General features: G+C 39.9%; 3 protein-coding genes across 6 annotated transcripts in view; 2 read left to right on the forward strand and 1 right to left on the reverse strand.

Annotated features, from left to right (window-relative positions):
- Positions 1-614: 614 nt before the first annotated feature.
- On the forward strand, positions 615-6,103 carry LOC137882339 (sphingosine-1-phosphate phosphatase 1-like). The gene is made up of 3 exons (XM_068724595.1): positions 615-1,674; positions 3,555-3,644; positions 4,209-6,103. The coding sequence occupies exons 1-3, from the start codon at positions 997-999 to the stop codon at positions 4,758-4,760; spliced, it is 1,320 nt and encodes a 439-aa protein (XP_068580696.1). The 5' UTR covers positions 615-996; the 3' UTR covers positions 4,761-6,103.
- An 885-nt stretch (positions 6,104-6,988) lies between these two features.
- On the forward strand, positions 6,989-13,947 carry abcd4 (ATP-binding cassette, sub-family D (ALD), member 4). Of its 2 annotated transcripts, XM_068724472.1 has the most exons (19): positions 6,989-7,251; positions 7,541-7,659; positions 7,882-8,009; positions 8,792-8,931; positions 9,066-9,182; positions 9,553-9,678; positions 10,062-10,112; positions 10,383-10,477; positions 10,568-10,689; positions 11,323-11,414; positions 11,531-11,620; positions 11,753-11,958; positions 12,138-12,229; positions 12,316-12,352; positions 12,531-12,580; positions 12,713-12,765; positions 12,840-12,916; positions 13,098-13,213; positions 13,411-13,947. In XM_068724472.1, exons 1-19 carry the CDS (start codon positions 7,211-7,213, stop codon positions 13,504-13,506), a joined length of 1,848 nt encoding a protein of 615 aa, XP_068580573.1. In that variant the 5' UTR covers positions 6,989-7,210; the 3' UTR covers positions 13,507-13,947. The 2 variants fall into 2 exon arrangements, with proteins under 2 accessions (XP_068580573.1, XP_068580574.1); XM_068724473.1 differs by lacking the exons at positions 6,989-7,251; positions 7,541-7,659; positions 7,882-8,009; positions 8,792-8,931 and having other exon boundaries at positions 9,101-9,182; positions 9,497-9,678.
- LOC137882271 (acetyl-coenzyme A synthetase 2-like, mitochondrial) overlaps positions 13,810-25,161 on the reverse strand; it is a 30,503-nt gene continuing 19,151 nt past the window's right edge. For 2 of the 3 annotated variants that reach the window (XM_068724468.1, XM_068724471.1), the window contains 5 exons: positions 15,583-15,695; positions 14,744-15,088; positions 14,431-14,494; positions 14,229-14,350; positions 13,810-14,157 (listed from right to left, as the gene is read on the reverse strand). In XM_068724468.1, the coding sequence (XP_068580569.1) occupies positions 13,987-14,157; positions 14,229-14,350; positions 14,431-14,494; positions 14,744-15,088; positions 15,583-15,695 (815 nt within the window). In that variant the 3' untranslated portion in view covers positions 13,810-13,986. The remainder of the gene's footprint in view (positions 14,158-14,228; positions 14,351-14,430; positions 14,495-14,743; positions 15,089-15,582; positions 15,696-25,161) is intronic. The other variant, XM_068724469.1, reaches the window with a different exon arrangement.

Genomic DNA, 25,161 nt, shown 5'->3' on the forward strand with positions numbered 1-25,161 from the left:
GGAAATATGTGTATGTTAATATAGCTTCAATCTATGGTATTTTGAATTTCTGAAAGATTTGACTAATTCAGAAAATATTTGGAGCATTTACAAGTGTAGACCAGAATAGCTTACACAAATACGGTCTGCCTACTTATACAATGTTGAGGTAATAAACTTGATTATTTCCAGTTTATGGTACTTTATACTTAATTACAAAGATAGATATCATACTTCTTTAGTTTATTCCAATATATGTATGTGACACTTGTACTTATTAGTTACTTTGTGGATACATATGGTACTATATGGTACTATAAACTATAGTACCATATAGTACATTGTTATAGATGAATCCAGTAGAGTTGTTAAAGTAGCTCCACACTGACCAGCAATGACATTAAATACTTACATGTTCATAATCATCCAATGAAATAATACACTTTTATTCATTTTGGATGCGGGACTTTCTATTATATTCGGGTGTTTTACAATGTGTATTTTTTTTGTTTATTTAAATATAATACCTGAATACTAAATCCACCGCTGCACAAGATTGTTTTTAATCTGTGTAATCTATCACAACTCCAGCAGGGGGAGCCCTCGAACGTTTTGTCCATTGACCGACTGACATTAAGTCAAACGAAGAAGAAGAAGAAAGAGGAGGAGGAGGAGAAGAAGAATGAGCGTGAGCGCTGGAGGAATAACGGCCTGACGCAGTTAGCTGGTGGCTGATGTTGAATTGAGACACTAAGACGTAATGGTTAACTGTCACCACTTCAACGGACTTTGGATGCTGCCGTCCACGCCGATGATCAAGGTCTGTGACTTGAACGCGGACTCCAGGCAGTAGTGAAGCGTAGCTGCTCCGCGCTGCTAGCTAAACCTCTGTCGCTGTAGTTCGTTAAGAGGAATGCAACGACCTCCGAGCTCCGCTTCTCCTTAAAGCTCGCTACAGGAACATGAACTGTGTTTGTTAAGGCTTGTGCATTTTAAACCAACGGTTATTCAAAAGTCATGGCGAACGACTTTGTGAAGAAGTTCGTACAGATGTGTAATTATCTGCAAGACCCGCGCCATGTAGCGAGGTTTCAGTACGTTTGTGGCGTTAAAGGGACATTTCCGGTTACACCGGACAAGCCGGAGAGTGGCGGAGAAGACCGTCCGGGTCTGAGGAAGAGGGTCCACCAGGGAGGACCGAGCTCGGACGTTAGTGTTGGGAATGGGGCAGCCGGGGATGCGACCGCACCACCGGTTAACGGGATGCAGGCTGACGGTACCGTCGGGCCCGATGTCGCTGATGTCGACGCTGACACCGCCAGAGCCAAACCTCTCCGGAGGAACTCCCTGACCGGAGACGTGGGTCAAGAGTTCCTGATCCAGAACAGGTTTCTGTTCTACCTGTTCACTTTCGGGACGGAGCTGGGCAACGAGATGTTCTTCATCGTCTTCTTCCCCTTCCTCTTCTGGAACATCGACGCCCTGGTCAGCAGGAGGCTCATCGTGGTCTGGGCCTGGAACCTGTTCGTGGGACAGTCCACCAAGGACATGGTCCGCTGGTCCCGGCCGGCCTCCCCCCCTGTGGTGAAGGTGGAGGTCTTCTACAACTCCGAGTACAGCATGCCCTCCACGCACGCCATGACGGGGACCGCCATGCCCTTCTGTCTCTTCATGCTGACCTACGGACGGTGGCAGGTGAGAGAACTCTTCAGACCTCTTCAGCCCATTGTTAAAATGATGCATCGGTTTCTGTTGTTCTTGGTCTTCACTATATGATGCTTCATAAAAAGTACTGAAACATAATATGAGCTAAAGGATTTGTTCAGGCGGTACGACACCCAGATCCGTGTTCCTCTAGTATCCTACCAACTTAGATAATTAGCCTAAACAATATCACACAGAATATTTTATGATGTCAGCACCAGCTGTGAAACCTTGAACTGACGTGATGAGGTTACTCCTGCGTTCTGACCCACCGTGTCCCGTCTTGTATGTAGAAAAGAGTCAGTTGATATTATGCTTACACGGCGCTTATTTGTGTTTGATTACACAAACTACCCGAGACACTGCACACCAGGGCGGTACTCCAGCTGATCTAATGGGTACTTGAACACAACGGGGTGTCTATACACTGTGCTCACAGAGAGAGAGAGAGAGAGAGAGAGAGAGAGAGAGAGGAACCAGGGGTTGAATCCGGCCCCTTGCTGTGTTACTCCAGCTGTGAGGCGTGGAACTGGAAATGTGATGTTATTACAGACAACTAGGTCGCAAACTGCTGCATCTAAATGAACGAATATCTCACTGCAGTGTTCTTCTTCTTCACATCAGAGTGCAGCGTTCTAGCTGTGATATGAACGTGTGTTGATGACCCACAGGAGAGGTGGCCCTATGCTCCAAAGTCTCAGATGTTCAAGGGTCCTAAGAGCCACAGTTTCAATGAAGAAAAGACCAGAGGTCAAGGGTTTGACCTAATATCAGTGGGTCTGCCTTTGAATCATTGTTCATTCTTGTGAACTTGGAGCCAAAAAAACATTCCTCTGTTAAAACAGGACAGGGTGTGTCAGAGAGTACAGTGAATAGTTCATATTTATATAAACAAAGACTCACTGTTCCACACACACACACACACAGAGAGAGAGAGAGAGAGAGAGAGAGAGAGAGAGAGAGAGAGAGAGAGAGAGAGAGAGAGAGAGAGAGAGAGAGAGAGAGAGAGAGGACTAGTTGATTTGACTTGGAGTGAAAGTATCAGTAAACATTGTGAACAGCAGAGGAACAGCGTAGGACTGTCGGCGATGAGCACATGTGACTGTGAGCGTCTCATCTGGTTGAGACGGTGTTGGAGGATCACTTCACAACAGAGTGTGGAGTATATCAGATCAGATTCTTACCCTGCTGATGGGTCCCATGTGCAATTCTGTAGTAATCTCTTAGTTAAACCATCTTGTGGACGCGGTGTGTTTAAACATAAATGCATTATAGCTCAATTGTCCCTTAAACATAAGTAAGCATAGAGCCTCAATGCTCTGTTTGTCGTTGCGCACTAAAGGTCTTTGAACTGGGAACTCTGGGTGTCATCCAGTTCACTGAAGTGGAATGTTGAGGAACTGACATCTCAGAGGAACAGCTTACCAAAGATAAGATGCAGGACCATAAAGGCAGGAGGCGGATTCAAAGTGTGAGCCGAGCCGCCGTCTCTTACCTCCAGCAGCACTATGGAACTGATGTTTGTGGTTTTTGTAAAATGTCACGATGGACGTGGACTTTGTTTTTGACCAAATACTTGCTGAACTACTAACATCAGCTGCAGGTTGTTTAGTTCTACCTAACAAATGTCAGCGTGCTCAGATAGTACATGTAGTACACATAGTACACGTAGTACACATCCCGTCAGCATGTTAACTGTGTCCTTGTGATGATGTTAGCATGCTGACGGTAGCATTAAATAAACCCACAATGCACTGTGGCTTTTGAAAGCTGGTAGTTCTGCTGACAGTGAATTCAGGTTGGGTGTAAACGTTGCTGGTCTCTGTCTCTGCATCAGAACACTGTGATGTGATCTATTCTTCTGCTCCTAGTATCCCTTCCTCTTTGGCTTCTGTGTGGCTCTCAGCTGGAGTGTGCTGGTGTGTGTCAGCAGAGTCTACATGGGGATGCATTCTATTCTGGTGAGTATATTAAATACATGATGTGAAATAAATAATCCCTAAGAAGTGATGCTGCTCCGCCTGAACATTTAGCCTCCACTGACACCTGGAGTCCAGCTCAGACGGTTAACTCAGGAAGGTCTACCTCTGCATATTTCATCTTCCTATAGGTAGACAGATGATTTTAACATGAATGCATAACATTAATATGCACGGCAGCAACTTGTTTTTATGTTTATAGCGTACTCAGGAACTTAATGATCGGAGGAAATATCAAGCAGAGCCATAAACACATCAAGGCCAGATTAGATTTGGTTGCCATGTTAGTAGATGTTGTTTATGTTCTACAGTACAACAACAACTGATAATACATTTTCAGAGTAACTTCTGCAATCGAAACACAATGAATCATAAAAGGGCTTTATAAGACGGTGTGTGTGTGTGTGTGTGTGTGTGTGTGTGTGTGTGTGTGTGTGTGTGTGTGTGTGTGTGTGTGTGAGCATGTATGAGTGAAATATTATTGCTTTCATGGCAGATATGCATGCTTTACGATGCCTAACGATACTTTGTGTCTCTGTGTTGCAGGAGGTAATAACTGGCTTCCTCTACAGCCTTCTTATTCTGGCCTTCTTCCAGCCAATTTTGGGCGAGATCGACAGCTTCTACATGACGGACCACTTTGCTCCTCTTGTGATTATCGTGTCCCACGTCGGCCTCGGACTCGTGGCTTTCTCTCTGGACTCCTGGAGCACCTCTCGGGGCGACACGGCTCAGGGTCTGGGCACCGCGGTGGGAGCGGCCATCGGCACCCACTTGAACTATCAGCTGGGGCTGCTGCTGGATCCGCCGCCGTCCTCGCTTCCTCTAACTTTACCGCCGATCGGCACCGGTTTGGTGCTTCTCGCTGTGCTGCGCTTCGTCATCGGAGTCGCGGTCATCCTCGTCACCAGGACGGTTATGAAAGCGGTGACGATTCCCTTCTTGTGTCGCCTGTTCGGGCTTCCTTCAGACGACGTCAGGCAAGCGAGGCAGCACATGAAAGTAGAGCTGCCGTACCGTTACATCGTCTACAGTGTTGTTGGTTTTAGTTGTGTCTGTGTGGTGCCGCTCATCTTTAGGATCTTAAGCCTTGCCTGAGTGGTGTGTGTGTGCGTGTGCGCGTGTGTGTGTGTGTGTGTGTGTAAACTGTCATTTACTGCTGACATGTTCACCTCATGGTGAAGGCAAAGAGCACTTGGAAACATGCTGCTTGTTTCGACACATGATAAGGCTCAGAAAGTGATTTATAGAATGAATATGGTTATATTCTGTTTTTGTATTGTCAATGTTCCTCTGTGATGTTGAGCTCCACTGACATGTTCCTTCATGATGAGCGTGGAGCCTGTAGTTTATACGGAGTTGATCCCACACACACACACACACACACCATTCTCTCACTGAATGCACCACATGTGTATCAATACAAGGCTGAAAATAGTCCTCAACAGATGTAGTTACTTCTGTTTGTCTTTCCATCCTCCAGCTGTTTGAAGGTATAATTCAGTCCTTTATTATGGACCAGTGTGCTTCAGCGACCAGAGCCACAGATTAATGAAAGTAGGAACATATTGCGCCAAAGCGTTGTTGGTTTGAGCCTTTTTCATTTGTTGAATATCTATATATCTATAGATCTATAGATAGATAGAGCGTCACCAGCCTTTATTCTTTAAGATCCACATGTGGTCGACACATTTAAGTGTCAACTGAAACTTTGCAAATATAAAATCTATCAAATGTACTGTCACGATGATTGCATTTAATAATGAGGAATAAGTTGTTCATTTTCATCCTTGATTTGAATCAAATAAGAAGTTATTGGAGAATAAAACCATGAATCCGTAGCATGTTAAGTCACTTCACTGCTTGAATAAAGTCCGCCTGCAGCAGGTTCACGGGTGTCAGGGTTACACAATCTCACAAGTCATTTTGAAGGACTGGAGAAACAGGTGTGTTGCATCATAAAGATTGTTTCTGCATTATCATAATCAGCATTATCTATATCATTACCTCCTTTTTTTGTACATTTTGTTTTGTGCTCGTTTCAAAAAACATTTGTAATTTTCGGTCAAGTGTAAGTTAAGTGCTCTAAATAATCATTTGAAAGCTCAAAATTAATACATCATATTTTTGATAAAGTATTTTGCCATCTTACCCAGCGTGAGCTGAATTATTGCTGTGGAACTAAATCTAAATCTTCAGCCGGCCTTCTTTAAACTACGGCCTGTAAAAACATTGACCTGAGCACTTTTCTGAATGTTTTAATTGTTGTTTGTTGTTGTAATGTCCAAATAATGATTTGCTAAATAATATTTGTCAGAATTGTATTTCCTGAGCGTTTATACTAAGTACTCATCAATATGTAGCCATCCCCACATCTGTTCTCTGTTATGCAAGGAAAAAAATGTAAACAAGGAGAATAAAATCTTCCAAAAAAAACCAAACATTTTGAATGCATATTTATGTTCATGATTTCAGAAGTGAATGAGTGATTGGTTTACAGTTTACAGTTGTGTGTGTGTGTGTGTGTGTGTGTGTGTGTGTGTGTGTGTGTGTGTGTGTGTGTGTGTGTGTGTGTGTGTGAGGTGCTGCACAAATCCAGAAGAACTGCATTTTACTGTTGTCAGTAGTGAGGGAGGCAGTGTTGCGTCATGTCTTTTACTCCCTGCACCAAAGTAGCTCGTTGGGTTCATGCTTAACCTTTGACCAACATAGATTAGGTTTTTGGTGTTTATCTAAGCCAGCATACATCCAGCCCAGTCAGGGGTCTCTGTGCTCCATACAGTGACCTTCACAGAGGTCAGCACATGACCTGACTTCACCCATGCAACCTTCTACCATTGTGTTTAGCAGCTAATGATGTATATAAGCTGTTGACATCAGTATTTTAAGTGAGTACAAAAATGTAACCAAGTATAAATGATTGTCACGTTTTTCCAAAATGAAAACATTTTCTATTTAGACATTTTTCAAGCCTTTCAAGTTTCTCCAAGCTCTCTGAACTGGACCACACCCAGGTACCCACACACACTAATACTTCTTTAACAGTGGTTGGCCAGATGTGACTCCTATTACCTTAGAAACAGACTAAACATGCTTTTATTGTATGCTATGATTCCTTCATATCCGGCAAAAGTCATTCATAAAGCCACGTTGAATAGAATTCAACAAGTCTGTAACATGTCAGGCATGTATCCACTGTACGTCACTAATGGTTTTGAAATAAGCTTGTAAAAACTGTTTTTTGTTTTTTTTTAACCTTTTATTCTGAAAAACCCAGAGTACATTACACCGGAAATCCGGACTTTTACTTTCACCTACCAAACAATCAAACCGAACTTCACTGAACAGTGACGTAGCGAGGCAATGGTCAGATAGACGATGCTAAAGTGAAGACAACAACGGAGCTAGGTAGTGAGCTAGTTAGTGAGCTAGTTAGTGAGCTAGTTAGCGAGCTAGTTAGCGAGCCGTGACGCGTAGTACAGACGGTGATGTGGGCTGTTTTGCGCTGTTTGTTCGTCACTAGCTAACGCTGCCCTGCCTCAGTGCAGATGCCTCGTTTAGAGAAGTCGAACGTCAGAGGGACAAACAGGTGAGACCGAAGCTACGCATGTTGTGTTGATGAACTAACTACTGACTCCACACACGTGACTAGTTGACAGGACAGTTTAAAAGTTATTATCAGGATAATTGTGAAGGATGTAAACGCGTGAACTGTCTCTCAGTGCATCACGTGACCACAGCATGTTTTTAAGTTAATGACATTCACATGTTGCCGTTTTCTAACGTGTGTGTGTGTGTGTGTGTGTGTGTGTGTGTGTGTGTGTGTGTGTGTGTGTGTGTGTGTGTGTGTGTGTGTGTGTGTGTGTGGCTCTACGTAGACCTAAACTAGACTGGACGTTTGTGCAGAGGTTCTGCAGCATCCAGAAGGTTCTGTTCCCGTCATGGACCAGCCAGAGTGCGCTGATGTTTGGGACGCTGCTTGCGGTCACTCTGACAGGTAAACACGGTTAATAAACACCAGGAACGAGTGAACCGAATGAATCCTCATCATGAGACGCATTCAATGCCTTTTTCACATGTAACCCCATGTGTGGCATTCCAGATCTAATCTCACTTCATCCTCTGTGCAGCTCAAAGGTTGCCTCGTTTCCCTCTATTGTTTTACAAGTCCTTGTGGTCCCAGCAACGCTCTAACACTTCTGTGTCTCTCTGTTACCAGAGCAGCTAATCATCTACCAGGTGGGCGTCCTCCCCAGTCACTTCTACAGCGTGCTGGCAGACAAAGACTTCTCGGGCTTCCGGAGTCTGGTGGGCACAGCGATGGTGCTCATCCTGCTCAACTCCACAGTAAGTTGAAGGAGAGCTACTGATCAAAGAAGTACCAACAGAAGATCGACCTCTTGGCTAAAACCAGCACATGATTAAAGTTACTCTCACTGTTTTAAACGATGGTTGAAGCGTCATCACACCGATTCTTACTCAATAACTCCATATAGATTATTGATAAAAGGTTTATTCTTTATCAAGACGTCTACTTGAGAGTTGTCATTCCGCTCTCGGAGCTCGTTTGACTTTTTCCTTTTTGCGTCCTGTCTGTTATGAGCAGTAACTCAAATGTATTCATCAACCAGATGTCACACCATATCCAGGAAGTTAACTTTGTTATTGTGCAGATCAATGTCAGGGAGCCTCACCGCACTACTTCATCTTCATACCATTAAAGGAACACTTGTGTATCACCTCTTCACCCCAGGTGACTGTACCTGGATCCATAAAGTGAACTAAGGAAACAATCAGTTCATTGTTTCCTCTATTTGATTTCATGGCTCTTGGTTTTGTGTTGCTCTTATAATAGACAGTGGAAACTTCACGAGGTCAGGACGGCTGACGTGTTCCTTTTACAGCCGTCACACATGTGACTCTTGGATTTTGAACCAGAGAAATTGCAAACGCGTAACTTAGGAAACTGATGTTCGACACACAGTTAATTTCACCACACTGGTGTTTAGTTCTGAAATATGAGGAACCCTGTGACTCTGGTCAGCCTCTCAGAGATCATCATAGTCTCAGGTTGTTGTCTCTGTGCTGCTTTACTCTATAACACTAATAATAACTTTACTCTCTCCCAGCTGAAAAGTATCGACCAGTACATCTGCAATCAGATGTACGTTAGCTGGAGGAGGACGCTGACTGAGAGCCTCCACACGTCCTACTTCCAGGGACGAGTCTATTACACCCTCAATGTGCTCCGAGAGGAAATAGACAATCCGTAAGCTTTAGTGGTTTATTTAATGTTAGAATATTAAACATCGTCACCAGGAGGACTCCTGTAATCTGTGTCCTCTGTGTGTCCTCTGTGTGTCCTCTGTGTGTCCTCTGTGTGTCCTTGTGTGTAACCTGCAGAGACCAGCGAATCAGTCAGGATGCAGACAGGTTGTGTAAGCAGATGAGCACCATGGCCAGTCGTCTGATCGTGTCGCCGTTCACGCTGGCGTACTACACCTACCACTGCTTCTACAGGTAATGATTCACCCACTCCAACACATGAAGACATGCGTTGTGCTCTGTTAGGAAATCATCTTATTGATTGTACCTGAGAGAAGCACAGTTCCATAAACGTTTTGTCAAAGAGGGTTAAGAGAGAGAAGGTCTACCTGCTGTCTCTGTGTCTGATCTACATTTATTTAGCGTTTTGTTAAACGTGAGGCTCTATTTCTGTGCTGTAACTGCAGCAGAATGACTTTCATTTCTTTCTTATTTTATTCAGCTTCATAAAGTTTAAATGTGTTTTTCCTCTCATTGTGTTTGTCCCGTTCTTTTCGGACCTTTTTTAGAGAAAGCATTCTGAATTGCCTTTGTGTTCGATGAATGAAGTTGCTTTGCTTGGCAGCACCGGTTGGATCGGTCCTGTGAGTATCTTTGGCTACTTTGTGGTCGGGACCATCGCCAATAAAGTCCTCATGGGGCCGATCGTGTCGACTCTGTTTGAGCAGGAAAGACTGGAGGGGAACTTCAGGTGAGCTTAGTGTGTAAGTCCTGCTGAGTGAAGAAGAACGTGTGCTGACAGACGAGCAGAGCGGGTTGACCTCAAAGTGTGTCCCCTGGTCTTCAGCGGGGGGGGGGGGGGGGGGGGGGGGGGCGGGGGTACTGTGCCAACTCTGTATTTGACGCAAATCCTGTCAGTGTTTACTTTTAAGGAAATAAGTCCTTTGTTAGGGGAAGTGTCGGTCAACTCTGACCCAGTGCCTTTTGCCTCTGAGGCAATAACACAGGATGTGTGTCAGCTGTGAAAGAGGAATCTAATCTGTCACGAGTTACAAGAATTGCATTCTGTGTTGACGGGGAACAGTTAAATAAAAATTGTGTTAAATCGTAAGTTGTGTTGCTTTGTTTGTCCAGATTCAAACACATGCAGATCCGTGTGAATGCAGAGTCTGCAGCTTTCTACAGGTGAGGCTCAAACACATGATTTATACACTACGGTCGACCGTTTCTCATTTACTTCACTGTGTGTTGTGCGTGAATCGTGCCTGCATACTGCATACGATGCTGAAATGGAAATGAAGACATTTCCACAAAGCATTTGCAATCATAACCGCATAACTTGCATAGAAAGCATGCTGCTCTATACTGTTATTAATCAGAATCGTCCTGATGCCCCAAACCACGCCCATCCCGCAGTGAAAGCGGTACTAAACTGCTGCCTTGTGTGTTTTTTAGAGCCGGCAAAGTGGAGCACATGAGGACCGACCGCCGACTGCAGACTCTGTTAGAAACTCAGAAGAGTCTAATAAACAAAGAGCTCTGGCTTTACAGTAAGACCACCCTACACCCCCCCCCTCACAGGCTCCTGTCTCCCGTTGGTTGCTTTGATTCCACCCGTTAACCTCTCTCCTCTCTCTCAGTCGGGGTGAACACCTTCGACTACCTTGGAGGTTACCTCAGCTACATCATAATCGCCATTCCAATCTTCACCGGGATCTATGACGGCCTCACTCCTGGAGAGCTCAGTGCACTCATCAGTAAGGTAAGCGTCCTGTCCCCCTGTCTTCACCTACAAAATAAGAGCCCTGAATAATGGAGCCAGAGAGGTAAAAACAACCACGCTTTTTATTTCATGCAGTCAGTAGAAGTGGGACTGTTGCTCCCTGTCCCGGTGCCAATCAACGGCATCAATCAGTCTTCATTTGTCCTCAGCAACACATCGTATACATGAAAGGAAGACACGAGTGAAAGAAGAGCTAAGAAAATACGTCAAATAATAACTCATAAAATATGAATGTGTGTGTCTGTCCTCCTGTTACCTTGTCTTCACAGGGTTTATTCAGGGATAGCAGAGGTTTTAACGTGTGAATGTGTTGCAGATGTAACCAATAGGTGGCAGCAAAAGCTTTCTCTTCTGGTTCACGCTGAGCTTAAAGCCCTCTTGTTGGAGATCACTCTTCTAAATGTATAAAGAAGTAATATTGTAGCTTCAGAACAGTGTTTGAACAAATGTAAGTATTATCAGCAGCTGGTGTTGAGTTCCTCTCGTCTCTTTCCATGCTTCCACTGTCCAGTGAGCCTCGTCGTCGTCGTCGCTTTCTTTTGCTCTGTGTTCAATGATCCTGTCTCTTATTGACTCTCTGCTCTGGTTCTCCCGTTCCTTGTTCATATTCAGAACGCCTTTGTGTGCATCTACTTGATAAATGGCTTCACGCAGCTAATAGACCTGTCAACCACTCTGTCAGACGTGGCTGGATACACCCACAGGTATCACACGGCATACTGAAAGTCACCTCCTGGAGGACAGATGATGACAGCAGCATGCATGCCATCCACCTTCCTATCACTGAAGTGTGTGTGTGTGTGTGTGTGTGTGTGGTCAGGATTGGGGAGCTGAGGGAGGTGATGGATGACATTCTACGGAAGCAGTGTGACTATGACCCGGCATCAGGGGAAAACTACGACTTTGACAGGTTTGTGTGAGAACTTTCACTTCCATCTCTGCTGCACAAAAAGTATAGTTGGCTTCAAATGAATATCAAGTGCTTGTAACAAAGCTTTTCAGCCTCCATCCTTGTTGTTTTTCATTTGATTCCTCCATACAGTGACTTCAACGTCCATGCGGGCCCTGCCGACACGGCCTTCATCCTGGACCATCTTTCATACAAGTCTCCTTACTCAGACAAGCTGCTGGTGGAGGATCTGAGTATGAAAATCAGCGAGGGGACACATCTGCTGGTGGTGGGGAACACGGGCACCGGCAAGACGTCCCTCCTGAGGGTCCTCAACCGACTCTGGGAGGCACAAAGCGGTGAGAGAGAAGCTTTGGTTGTGAGCAGAGAGCTTAAAGACGAGGTGTAGTGTCCTGAGCAGTGTAGCTTATAACACTAATAATGATGGAAGTGAAATAGAATAAGACTCCAGCCCGTTGTTATTAAAATGTTTACAGTGACAATAATGCCTCATGATAACTGTCGCCCGTCTCCTCAGGTTTTGTCCACATGACCACATGCTTCGGGCCCAGAGGAACCCTCTTCCTGCCGCAGAAACCTTACCTGACTGACGGCACACTGCGTGAACAGGTAGCCGTGATGTTTGTAATTAATGTATAGATCGTTTAACCAAAGTGCTGAAATCAACTAACTTGAATGGATCTCTCTTCCTAAAGGTGATCTACCCATTGAAGGACATTTACCCTGCATCAGGTATCACATTTCACTCTGATTGAACTTATATTAAACTGTTTACATTAATCTAAACCTGGGCTTTGGTTTTCACTCATCACTGGGTGTCGATGCTTCCTCCAGGAGTAACTGATGTAACCGGTCGTCTGAGTTATTGATATTATTGATATTTGTAATGTGAGTTTCCTTCTTTTTTCAGGGTCAGTGGACGATGACAGAATTGTACAATTCCTGGAACTAGCTGGAGTGGTGAGTCACTTCATCCCACACTATATTCCTCTCAACTTAAATCTTCAGATCGTTAATTATCTTGAATATTTCACCACTATTTTGAATCTGAACAAACACTGATCCTGAATCAAACCTCTGTCTGCGCTCCAGTCCGGTCTCCTGGAGCGGACCGGCGGCCTGGATGAAAAGGTGGACTGGAACTGGTAAGAGGAAAAACATTAAATGTGTTTATTAATTCTTCAAATGTGCCACAAAATGATGCAGAATCTCTCTGCAGGTATGATGTTCTGTCTCCAGGTGAAATGCAGCGTCTCTGCTTTGCTCGTCTCTTCTACCTGCAGCCCAAATATGCAGGTGTGTTGTTCTGGATTCCTGTAATGTATTCATGAAGGCTTCTGAGGGTGTGACACACTGGGAATCTGACAGCAGTTTCATTTCATATTTATCATTTGCACATGTTCATACTGTCCTGTTTAGAGGTGAACCACACTTGAGTTTTCTTCAACAACTTTTTATTTCAAATAAATGTTTGCAGTGTTGGACGAGGCCACCAGCGCTCTGACGGAGGAGGCGGAGGCACAGCTGTACCGGACCTGTAAGCAGCTCGGCATGACTCTGGTCAGTCTGGGACACCGCAGCAGCCTGGAGAAGGTACTGAAGACCCAAAACACAATTTAAATTATAGCTTTATCTTCGCAATGCGAAGGTAAATTACGTATAACGTTGTGCTTTTTTGACAGTCCGGGATTATTTGGTTTCAATATTCTTAGTTTTTTTTTTAACCTGCCTTGTCTTGCAAATCGTTTTAAAATCTACACAGGACGTTAACGCCTTTCTTTTTGTCGCAGTACCACGATGTTCAGTTGAAACTGTGTGGAGGAGGCCTGTGGGAGCTCACCACGTTAAAAGGAGGCAGCAGGAGCCAAGAAGAAGAAGCACCGTGACCGCGGGGTCGTCTCTTTGAAGTCCTGGAGGCGCAGGAAGCGTCAGTGAAGGAGACAAGGACATAAAACACTCCTGAATTCCTCAGTTAGTAACACTCAAGTGCTCGTCAACAAGGTACTTTAAAAACCCGGTTCTCCGCAGTGGAGCCGGAGACCCGTCCTCATCCACTGAGTGTTCATGCAGCATTGAGGCCGAGCTCGACCCAAATGTTCTGGACCCGAAGACTGGCTCTGTAGTTATCAGAGTAGATTCACTAATAACACATCAGGAAAGAAAAGGACACTTTTGAATCTTACCGTCCGCACCTTTACATGTGTTTATTGTATTATGTTTACAATCACTACTGGAGAGTACATCTGTGGACGACACAGTTTTAAAGAGTCGTTTACCTGATTTCATTAAAATGTAATATGTACAATAAAAACAAAGGGATATTTGGACTTTAAAAATAGTTTTTGATACAATTGCACATGTCTGCATCACAGTTGTTTCCTACAGAGCTCGCGGTGACCCTGGATGATCTCTTGGACGGCTGCAGGGTCGTCCAGCGTGCTGAGGTCCCCCACCCCGTCCACGTCCCGCTCCACCACTTTCCGCAGCACTCGGCGCATTATCTTACCTGAGCGTGTCTTTGGCAGCCGCTGGACGAACTGCGAGAACGACGCAAATTAAGTACAAGTTGGTATTAAATGTGAACGTGAAGACGGTGAGACAGAGTTACCTGGATGAAGTCTGGACAGGCGTACTTGGCGATCTTTTTCGACACCATGTTGTTTAGCTGCTGACGCAGCTCCGCCCCCTGGACCTCCACGTCCTGTTTTAGCACCGCAAAGGCATAAACCCCTGACAACAAAGAGAAGGCTTCACTATAATAGACATTCCTGCGTTCAACATGCGTTTTGACTGACAGATCTCTCGCTCACCTTGTCCTTTGATGTTGTGGGAGTATCCTATGACGGCAGACTCGGCCACTGCAGAGCACTGGTTCTGTTTCAGAAACCAGTGAAGCATCGGTACACTTTAGAGCAAGAAGTTTGAACTGCTTAACAACATAAATGTCTTTATGGAGAACTTTGAATCAAACTGAGTTAACCCTGCTCAAAGATGTCAAACTGTTCATTACTTCTGAATGTAATTATGTTCACTTTCTTTATCTTCAGTTCTACTTCTTAGGTACGCTGATGTTGGTCAAGAAGTAAATATCTTGATAGATAATATGTTCGTTGTTGACCTCACCACAACATCCTCGATCTCTGCCGTCCCGATCCTGTGACCGCTCACGTTGATGACGTCGTCGAGGCGGCCTGTGATCTGGTAGTACCCCTCCTTAGAGCGATAGGCGCCGTCGCCAGTAAAGAAGTAACCTGTTGAGAGACGTGAAGACGTGAGTTTGTGTCCTAGGAAACGCCGTGACCGTGGAGACGGTCGTTTGTCTTGAACACGTCGGCCTGTACCAGGATGAGGCTGACAGTAGGTCTCGATGAATCTCTGGTGGTTGTTGTGAATGGTTCTGGCCATTCCGGGCCAGGGCTGAGCTATGCACAGAGATCCAGAAGTGTGGTTGGAAGTCAGCACTTTTCCCTGGAAAAGAAATATTAAAAACAGTGATAATGTTAACGCAAGAAACAAAGACAACAAACTAATTCTAATTTAAAAGTAACAAATCAATGTCATGAATGCAGAACATATCTAACAAGTGTGTTTAAGCATTGAATGATCAGTGAGAGGTAATTAAGAGGGAGAGAGATGAGCCACACCACTCCAACTGTCTGTGCAATCTGTGCTTTTCAAAATCTGCAATAGCCACAAAGTAGGACGACAGATTTTGAATAGTGAGTTTGGCACGAACAGACTGGGACTGATGGGTGGGTATCAAAAGTGACACAGCTGGTGAATATTTTATAATCCTAATCTGACCCTCCCTCCCAGCCATCCAACATTGTCAGGGACCACACACACACACACACACACACACACACACACACACACACACACACACACACACACACACACACACACACACACACACACACACACACACACACACACACACACACACACACACACACACACACCTCAGTGTCCATGAGCACGGGCTTAATGCCAAAGAAAGGTCTCATAGCCATTCCTGGGACAATCTCTGCGTCTGGTTCTGATGGCCTTGGGGTGATGCAGATGCCACCTGTCTCTATGAACACAGAGCAAAACAAGGCAAATTGTAAAGCTGCTATTTTATCCAAAGACAAATGTTTACTGTCCATAAATCCCATTAAAAGACCAAAACAGACGATGTGTTTGTCAGTTTATAGGTTTCTTTTCCCCTAACTTCCCTACTCTAACCTAACCCCGTTGGTTTCTCCTACAGATGTACATTTTGAAAAACAGGTCAGAAGAATGTTTACATCAGGAATACGGATTGAGAGTAATTTGAGCAAATACACAACTGTAAATCACAACGTTTGTTAAAAGCACTAGAGCAGCGCTAAGAACAGAATGGGGGAAGAAAAGTGAAATAAAGGGTCAGGAGCAGAAGGTAAATGACGGAGTTAACAGTTTGTAAACCTGTATGCCCTTGGTGCTTTGAAAGATGTAGATTGTGGAATTATCAGCCACACTAAGTAAATTAAATTAGGTCTGCCTGGACCTCAGGGACCCTGGTAATCCGCCCGGTGGTGTTGGTGGCAACAGTGCTGGAAACGGCAGAGGGGACCTGTTATTAAGTAGGACACAACAGATGATCCCACAATAGCATTAGCAACTGGCAACCTGTTCAAATCAACTGCTACTGTGAGACTAAAATCCCCCCAAATATCAACACTTTTCAGTTGAGCCAAAATGAAAGAGGGCTGTCAAGAAATGGTTCATTTGAGAATACGATCATTCACTCTCTTGCAGAAAGTTAGATAAGATGGTTTGTTCAGTACGTAACTACAGCCAACAGCTGGTTATGTTAGCTTAGCATAAAGACTGGAAACAGGTGGTAACAGCTAGCCTAGCTCCTAGCGTGAATTTATTTACCTTTAGAGCAGGTGTTTTCAGTCTCTATGCTAAACGAACTGGTGGCTAGCTGTAGGCTAACATTTAGCTGGTATCAATCTTTAAATCTAACTCAGTAAGGAGGAAATAAAGGTATTTCCCCAAATGTCAAATTATTACTTTAAACAAAAACTTGAAAGAAATAATTACAATATATATATATATATATATATATATATATATATTACTTTTTATGACATAATACAAATTTGTTTATGTGCTAAACGGACCTTTTTATGACTTTTCGACATGCTATACTATGACTGTTTTTTCCTTTTTTCGACATGCTATACTATGACTGTTTTTTCCTTTTTTCGACATGTTATACTATGACTGTTTTTTCCTTTTTTCGACACGCTATACTATGACTGTTTTTTCACTTTTCGACACGCTATACTATGACTGTTTTTTCACTTTTCGACACGCTATACTATGACTGTTTTTTCACTTTTCGACATGCTATACTATGACTGTTTTTTCAACATGCTATACTATGACTGTTTTTTCAACATGCTATACTATGACTGTTTTTTCAACATGCTATACTATGACTGTTTTTTCAACATGCTATACTATGACTGTTTTTTCACTTTTCGACATGCTATACTATAACTGTTTTTTCCTTTTTTCGACATGCTATACTATGACTGTTTTTTCACTTTTCGACATGCTATACTATGACTGTTTTTTCAACATGCTATACTATGACTGTTTTTTCACTTTTCAACATGCTATACTATGACTGTTTTTTCACTTTTCAACATGCTATACTATGACTGTTTTTTCACTTTTCAACATGCTATACTATGACTGTTTTTTCACTTTTCGACACGCTATACTATGACTGTTTTTTCACTTTTCAACACGCTATACTATGACTGTTTTTTCACTTTTCAACAGGCTATACTATGACTGTTTTTTCACTTTTCAACAGGCTATACTATGACTGTTTTTTCCTTTTTTCGACATGCTATACTATGACTGTTTTTTCCTTTTTTCGACATGCTATACTATGACTGTTTTTTCCTTTTTTCGACACGCTATACTATGACTGTTTTTTCCATTTTTCAACATGCTATACTATGACTGTTTTTTCACTTTTCGACATGCTATACTATGACTATTTTTTCTGTTTTTTCAACACGCTATACTATGACTGTTTTTTCCTTTTTTCGACATGCTATACTATGACTGTTTTTTCACTTTTCAACATGCTATACTATGACTGTTTTTTCCTTTTTTCGACACGCTATACTATGACTGTTTTTTCACTTTTCGACACGCTATACTATGACTGTTTTTTCACTTTTCGACACGCTATACTATGACTGTTTTTTCACTTTTCGACATGCTATACTATGACTGTTTTTTCAACATGCTATACTATGACTGTTTTTTCAACATGCTATACTATGACTGTTTTTTCAACATGCTATACTATGACTGTTTTTTCAACATGCTATACTATGACTGTTTTTTCACTTTTCGACATGCTATACTATAACTGTTTTTTCCTTTTTTCGACATGCTATACTATGACTGTTTTTTCACTTTTCGACATGCTATACTATGACTGTTTTTTCAACATGCTATACTATGACTGTTTTTTCACTTTTCAACATGCTATACTATGACTGTTTTTTCACTTTTCAACATGCTATACTATGACTGTTTTTTCACTTTTCAACATGCTATACTATGACTGTTTTTTCACTTTTCGACACGCTATACTATGACTGTTTTTTCACTTTTCAACACGCTATACTATGACTGTTTTTTCACTTTTCAACAGGCTATACTATGACTGTTTTTTCACTTTTCAACAGGCTATACTATGACTGTTTTTTCCTTTTTTCGACATGCTATACTATGACTGTTTTTTCCTTTTTTCGACATGCTATACTATGACTGTTTTTTCCTTTTTTCGACACGCTATACTATGACTGTTTTTTCCATTTTTCAACATGCTATACTATGACTGTTTTTTCACTTTTCGACATGCTATACTATGACTATTTTTTCTGTTTTTTCAACACGCTATACTATGACTGTTTTTTCCTTTTTTCGACATGCTATACTATGACTGTTTTTTCACTTTTCAACATGCTATACTATGACTGTTTTTTCCTTTTTTCGACACGCTATACTATGACTGTTTTTTCACTTTTCGACATGCTATACTATGACTGTTTTTTCACTTTTCGACATGCTATACTATGACTGTTTTTTCCATTTTTCGACATGCTATACTATGACTGTTTTTTCACTTTTCAACATGCTATACTATGACTGTTTTTTCCTTTTTTCGACACGCTATACTATGACTGTTTTTTCACTTTTCGACATGCTATACTATGACTGTTTTTTCCATTTTTCGACATGCTATACTATGACTGTTTTTTCATTTTTCAACATGCTATACTATGACTGTTTTTTCTGTTTTTTCAACATGCTATACTATGACTGTTTTTTCTGTTTTTTCAACATGCTATACTATGACTGTTTTTTCCATTTTTCGACATGCTATACTATGACTGTTTTTTCCTTTTTTCAACATGTTATACTATGACTGTTTTTTCCTTTTTTCGACACGCTATACTATGACTGTTTTTTCACTTTTCAACATGCTATACTATGACTGTTTTTTCAGTTTTTTCACTTTTCAACATGCTATACTATGACTGTTTTTTCCTTTTTTCAACATGCTATACTATGACTGTTTTTTCCTTTTTTCAACATGCTATACTATGACTGTTTTTTCCTTTTTTCGACACGCTATACTATGACTGTTTTTTCACTTTTCAACATGCTATACTATGACTGTTTTTTCACTTTTCAACATGCTATACTATGACTGTTTTTTCTGTTTTTTCAACATGCTATACTATGACTGTTTTTTCCTTTTTTCAACATGCTATACTGTGACTGTTTTTTCAGTTTTTTCTATTTTTCGACATGCTATACTATGACTGTTTTTTCACTTTTCGACATGCTATACTATGACTGTTTTTTCCTTTTTTCGACACGCTATACTATGACTGTTTTTTCCTTTTTCGACACGCTATACTATGACTGTTTTTTCACTTTTCGACATGCTATACTATGACTGTTTTTTCCTTTTTTCGACACGCTATACTATGACTGTTTTTTCACTTTTCGACATGCTATACTATGACTGTTTTTTCCTTTTTTCGACACGCTATACTATGACTGTTTTTTCCTTTTTTCGACACGCTATACTATGACTGTTTTTTCCTTTTTTCGACATGTTATACTATGACTGTTTTTTCCTTTTTTCGACACGCTATACTATGACTGTTTTTTCACTTTTCGACACGCTATACTATGACTGTTTTTTCACTTTTCGACACGCTATACTATGACTGTTTTTTCACTTTTCGACATGCTATACTATGACTGTTTTTTCACTTTTCGACATGCTATACTATAACTGTTTTTTCCTTTTTTCGACATGCTATACTATGACTGTTTTTTCAACATGCTATACTATGACTGTTTTTTCAACATGCTATACTATGACTGTTTTTTCACTTTTCGACATGCTATACTATAACTGTTTTTTCCTTTTTTCGACATGCTATACTATGACTGTTTTTTCACTTTTCGACATGCTATACTATGACTGTTTTTTCAACATGCTATACTATGACTGTTTTTTCACTTTTCAACATGCTATACTATGACTGTTTTTTCACTTTTCAACATGCTATACTATGACTGTTTTTTCACTTTTCAACATGCTATACTATGACTGTTTTTTCACTTTTCGACACGCTATACTATGACTGTTTTTTCACTTTTCAACACGCTATACTATGACTGTTTTTTCACTTTTCAACAGGCTATACTATGACTGTTTTTTCACTTTTCAACATGCTATACTATGACTGTTTTTTCCTTTTTTCGACACGCTATACTATGACTGTTTTTTCACTTTTCGACATGCTATACTATGACTGTTTTTTCACTTTTCGACATGCTATACTATGACTGTTTTTTCACTTTTCGACATGCTATACTATGACTGTTTTTTCCATTTTTCGACATGCTATACTATGACTGTTTTTTCACTTTTCAACATGCTATACTATGACTGTTTTTTCCTTTTTTCGACACGCTATACTATGACTGTTTTTTCACTTTTCGACATGCTATACTATGACTGTTTTTTCCATTTTTCGACATGCTATACTATGACTGTTTTTTCATTTTTCAACATGCTATACTATGACTGTTTTTTCTGTTTTTTCAACATGCTATACTATGACTGTTTTTTCCTTTTTTCAACATGTTATACTATGACTGTTTTTTCCTTTTTTCAACATGCTATACTATGACTGTTTTTTCCATTTTTCGACATGCTATACTATGACTGTTTTTTCATTTTTCAACATGCTATACTATGACTGTTTTTTCTGTTTTTTCAACATGCTATACTATGACTGTTTTTTCCATTTTTCGACATGCTATACTATGACTGTTTTTTCCTTTTTTCAACATGTTATACTATGACTGTTTTTTCCTTTTTTCGACACGCTATACTATGACTGTTTTTTCACTTTTCAACATGCTATACTATGACTGTTTTTTCAGTTTTTTCACTTTTCAACATGCTATACTATGACTGTTTTTTCCTTTTTTCAACATGCTATACTATGACTGTTTTTTCCTTTTTTCAACATGCTATACTATGACTGTTTTTTCCTTTTTTCAACATGCTATACTATGACTGTTTTTTCCTTTTTTCGACACGCTATACTATGACTGTTTTTTCACTTTTCAACATGCTATACTATGACTGTTTTTTCACTTTTCAACATGCTATACTATGACTGTTTTTTCTGTTTTTTCAACATGCTATACTATGACTGTTTTTTCTGTTTTTTCAACATGCTATACTATGACTGTTTTTTCCTTTTTTCAACATGCTATACTGTGACTGTTTTTTCAGTTTTTTCTATTTTTCGACATGCTATACTATGACTGTTTTTTCACTTTTCGACATGCTATACTATGACTGTTTTTTCCTTTTTTCGACACGCTATACTATGACTGTTTTTTCCTTTTTTCGACACGCTATACTATGACTGTTTTTTCACTTTTCGACATGCTATACTATGACTGTTTTTTCCTTTTTTCGACACGCTATACTATGACTTTTTTCACTTTTCAACATGCTATACTATGACTGTTTTTTCACTTTTCGACATGCTATACTATGACTGTTTTTTCCTTTTTTCGACACGCTATACTATGACTGTTTTTTCTGTTTTTTCTATTTTTCGACATGCTATACTATGACTGTTTTTTCACTTTTCGACAGGCTTTACTATGACTGTTTTTTCCTTTTTTTAACATGCTATAGTATGACTGTTTTTTCCTTTTTTCAACATACTATACTATGACTTTTTTTCACTTTTCAACATGCTATACTATGACTGTTTTTTCCTTTTTTCGACATGCTATACTATGACTGTTTTTTCTGTTTTTTCTATTTTTCGACATGCTATACTATGACTTTTTTCCTTTTTTTGACATGCTATACTATGACTGTTTTTTCACTTTTCGACATGCTATACTATGACTGTTTTTTCACTTTTCGACATGCTATACTATGACTGTTTTTTCCTTTTTTCAACATGCTATACTATGACTGTTTTTTCCTTTTTTCGACACGCTATACTATGACTGTTTTTTCCTTTTTTCGATATGCTATACTATGACTGTTTTTTCCTTTTTTCAACAGGCTATACTATGACAGTTTTTTCCTTTTTTCAACATGCTATACTATGACTTTTTTCCATTTTTCGACATGCTATACTATGACTGTTTTTTCTGTTTTTTCCTTTTTTCAACATGCTATACTATGTCTGTTTTTTCACTTTTCGACATGCTATACTAGGACTGTTTTTTCACTTTTCAACATGCTATACTATGACTGTTTTTTCACTTTTCAACATGCTATACTATGACTGTTTTTTCCTTTTTTTAACAGGCTATACTATGACTGTTTTTTCCTTTTTTCAACAGGCTATACTATGACTGTTTTTTCTATTTTTCGACATGCTATACTATGACTGTTTTTTCCTTTTTTCAACAGGCTATACTATACTATGACTGTTTTTTCCTTTTTTCGATATGCTATACTATGACTGTTTTTTCCTTTTTTCAACAGGCTATACTATGACAGTTTTTTCCTTTTTTCAACATGCTATACTATGACTTTTTTCCATTTTTCGACATGCTATACTATGACTGTTTTTTCTGTTTTTTCCTTTTTTCAACATGCTATACTATGTCTGTTTTTTCACTTTTCGACATGCTATACTATGACTGTTTTTTCACTTTTCAACATGCTATACTATGACTGTTTTTTCCTTTTTTCAACATGCTATACTATGACTGTTTTTTCCTTTTTTCGACACGCTATACTATGATTGTTTTTTCACTTTTCAACATGCTATACTATGACTGTTTTTTCACTTTTCAACATGCTATACTATGACTGTTTTTTCTGTTTTTTCAACATGCTATACTATGACTTTTTTTCACTTTTCAACATGCTATACTATGACTATTTTTCACTTTTCAACATGCTATACTATGACTGTTTTTTCCTTTTTTCAACATGCTATACTATGACTTTTTTCCATTTTTCGACATGCTATACTATGACTGTTTTTTCCATTTTTCGACATGCTACACTATGACTGTTTTTTCCATTTTTCGACATGCTATACTATGACTGTTTTTTCACTTTTCAACATGCTATACTATGACTGTTTTTTTCAACATGCTATACTATGACTGTTTTTTCCTTTTTTCGACATGCTATACTATGACTGTTTTTTCACTTTTCAACATGCTATACTATGACTGTTTTTTCCTTTTTTCGACATGCTATACTATGACTGTTTTTTCCATTTTTCGACATGCTATACTATGACTGTTTTTTCCTTTTTTCGACATGCTATACTATGACTGTTTTTTCCTTTTTTCGACATGCTATACTATGACTGTTTTTTCCTTTTTTCGACATGCTATACTATGACTGTTTTTTCCTTTTTTCGACATGCTATACTATGACTGTTTTTTCCTTTTTTCGACATGCTATACTATGACTGTTTTTTCACTTTTCGACATGCTATACTATGACTGTTTTTTCCGTTTTTTCTTTTTTTCGACATGCTATACTATGACTTTATTCAACATACTATTCTATGACTTATGATTTTATTCGACATGTTATACTATGACTTTATTCAACATGTTATACGATGACTTTTTTAATGATTTCATTCAACATACTATACTATGACTTCATTCGACATGCTATACTATTGACGTTTTATGATTTTAATGCGACATAATATATCCTTGTTTTTTAAACTTTTTTTGACATACAATACTATTCATTTTTTATGACTTTATGACTCTTTTCAATTACTTTTTTTATAACTTTTTCGACATGCTATACCATTACTTTTTTATGATTTTTATTTAACATACTATACTATGCCTGTTTTACTATTTACATACTATGATTTTTAATGGCATATGACAGAATACATTCATCAACATCTGAAAAGGAAGTGTGGGGATAGAATTAAGTGCCCACTACCGACCAACCAGCCAGACCTGCCGGAGGTCGGTGACTGTTGAGCTCAGATCTTCACGGAGACCTGGCTCCATCATTCATCCCGGATCAAGCTGCACTTGACGGGTGGACAGAAAGACAGAGTGCAGGACTCAGTTTGGACAAGAGGAGGTGGACTAGAGGAGGATGCTTGGTGCTCCAACACAGTCAACGTTAATGGACAACATTTTTTTTTTTATTGTGAGGATATCGGCAATATAATCTACCCAGATAATCATTTTTGACATTCCTTTTACATGTACACAACAGGAATGCACTACTGTTTGTTTTGTTTTGTTTGCCATGTCTTTGTTGTGTTACAAATGTAATGACAATAAATGATCCTTGAATCCTTTGACTTTTAAATGTTGAATAAAATCATAAAAAGGTCAAATGTCAAATAAAGTCATAGTATAGCATGTCGAATAAAGTCAAAAAACAGTCATAGTATATTATGTCAAAAACAGTCATAGTATAGCCTGTCGAAAACAGTCATAGTATAGCCTGTCGAAAAAAGTCATAGCATAGCATGTCGAAAAAAGTGAAAAACGGTCATAGTATAACATGTCGAAAAAAGTCAAAAAACAGTCATAGTTTTTTATGTCAAAAACAGTCATAGTATATTATGTCAAAAACAGTCATAGTATAGCATGTCGAAAACAATCATAGTATAGCATGTCGAAAAAAGTCAATGTATAGCCTATCGAAAAAAGTGAAAAACGGTCATAGTATAGCATGTCGAAAAAAGTCAAAAAACAGTCATAGTATAGCATGTCGAAAACAGTCATAGTATAGCCTGTCGAAAAAAGTGAAAAACGGTCATAGTATAGCATGTCGAAAAAAGTGAAAAACGGTCATAGTATATTATGTCAAAAACAATCATAGTATATTATGTCGAAAACAGTCATAGTATAGCCTGTCGAAAAAAGTCATAGTATAGCATGTCGAAAAAAGTCAAAAA

The sequence above is a fragment of the Cebidichthys violaceus genome, unplaced genomic scaffold, assembly GCF_023349555.1.
Source record: "Cebidichthys violaceus isolate CVI_PGR_0920_01 unplaced genomic scaffold, fCebVio1.0.p SCAF_31, whole genome shotgun sequence".
NCBI lineage: Eukaryota > Metazoa > Chordata > Actinopteri > Perciformes > Stichaeidae > Cebidichthys > Cebidichthys violaceus.

Excerpts from the sequence above, each read along its gene's own strand:
- LOC137882339 (XM_068724595.1), top strand. The coding sequence starts at position 997 with ATGGCGAACGACTTTGTGAAGAAGTTCGTACAGATGTGTAATTATCTG. Across the intron at positions 1,675-3,554 it reads TGACCTACGGACGGTGGCAG|TATCCCTTCCTCTTTGGCTT; the intron begins GTGAGAGAACTC and ends TTCTGCTCCTAG. Across the intron at positions 3,645-4,208 it reads TGGGGATGCATTCTATTCTG|GAGGTAATAACTGGCTTCCT; the intron begins GTGAGTATATTA and ends TCTGTGTTGCAG.
- abcd4 (XM_068724472.1), top strand. The coding sequence starts at position 7,211 with ATGCCTCGTTTAGAGAAGTCGAACGTCAGAGGGACAAACAG. Across the intron at positions 7,252-7,540 it reads AACGTCAGAGGGACAAACAG|ACCTAAACTAGACTGGACGT; the intron begins GTGAGACCGAAG and ends GGCTCTACGTAG. Across the intron at positions 9,183-9,552 it reads ACCTACCACTGCTTCTACAG|CACCGGTTGGATCGGTCCTG; the intron begins GTAATGATTCAC and ends TTTGCTTGGCAG.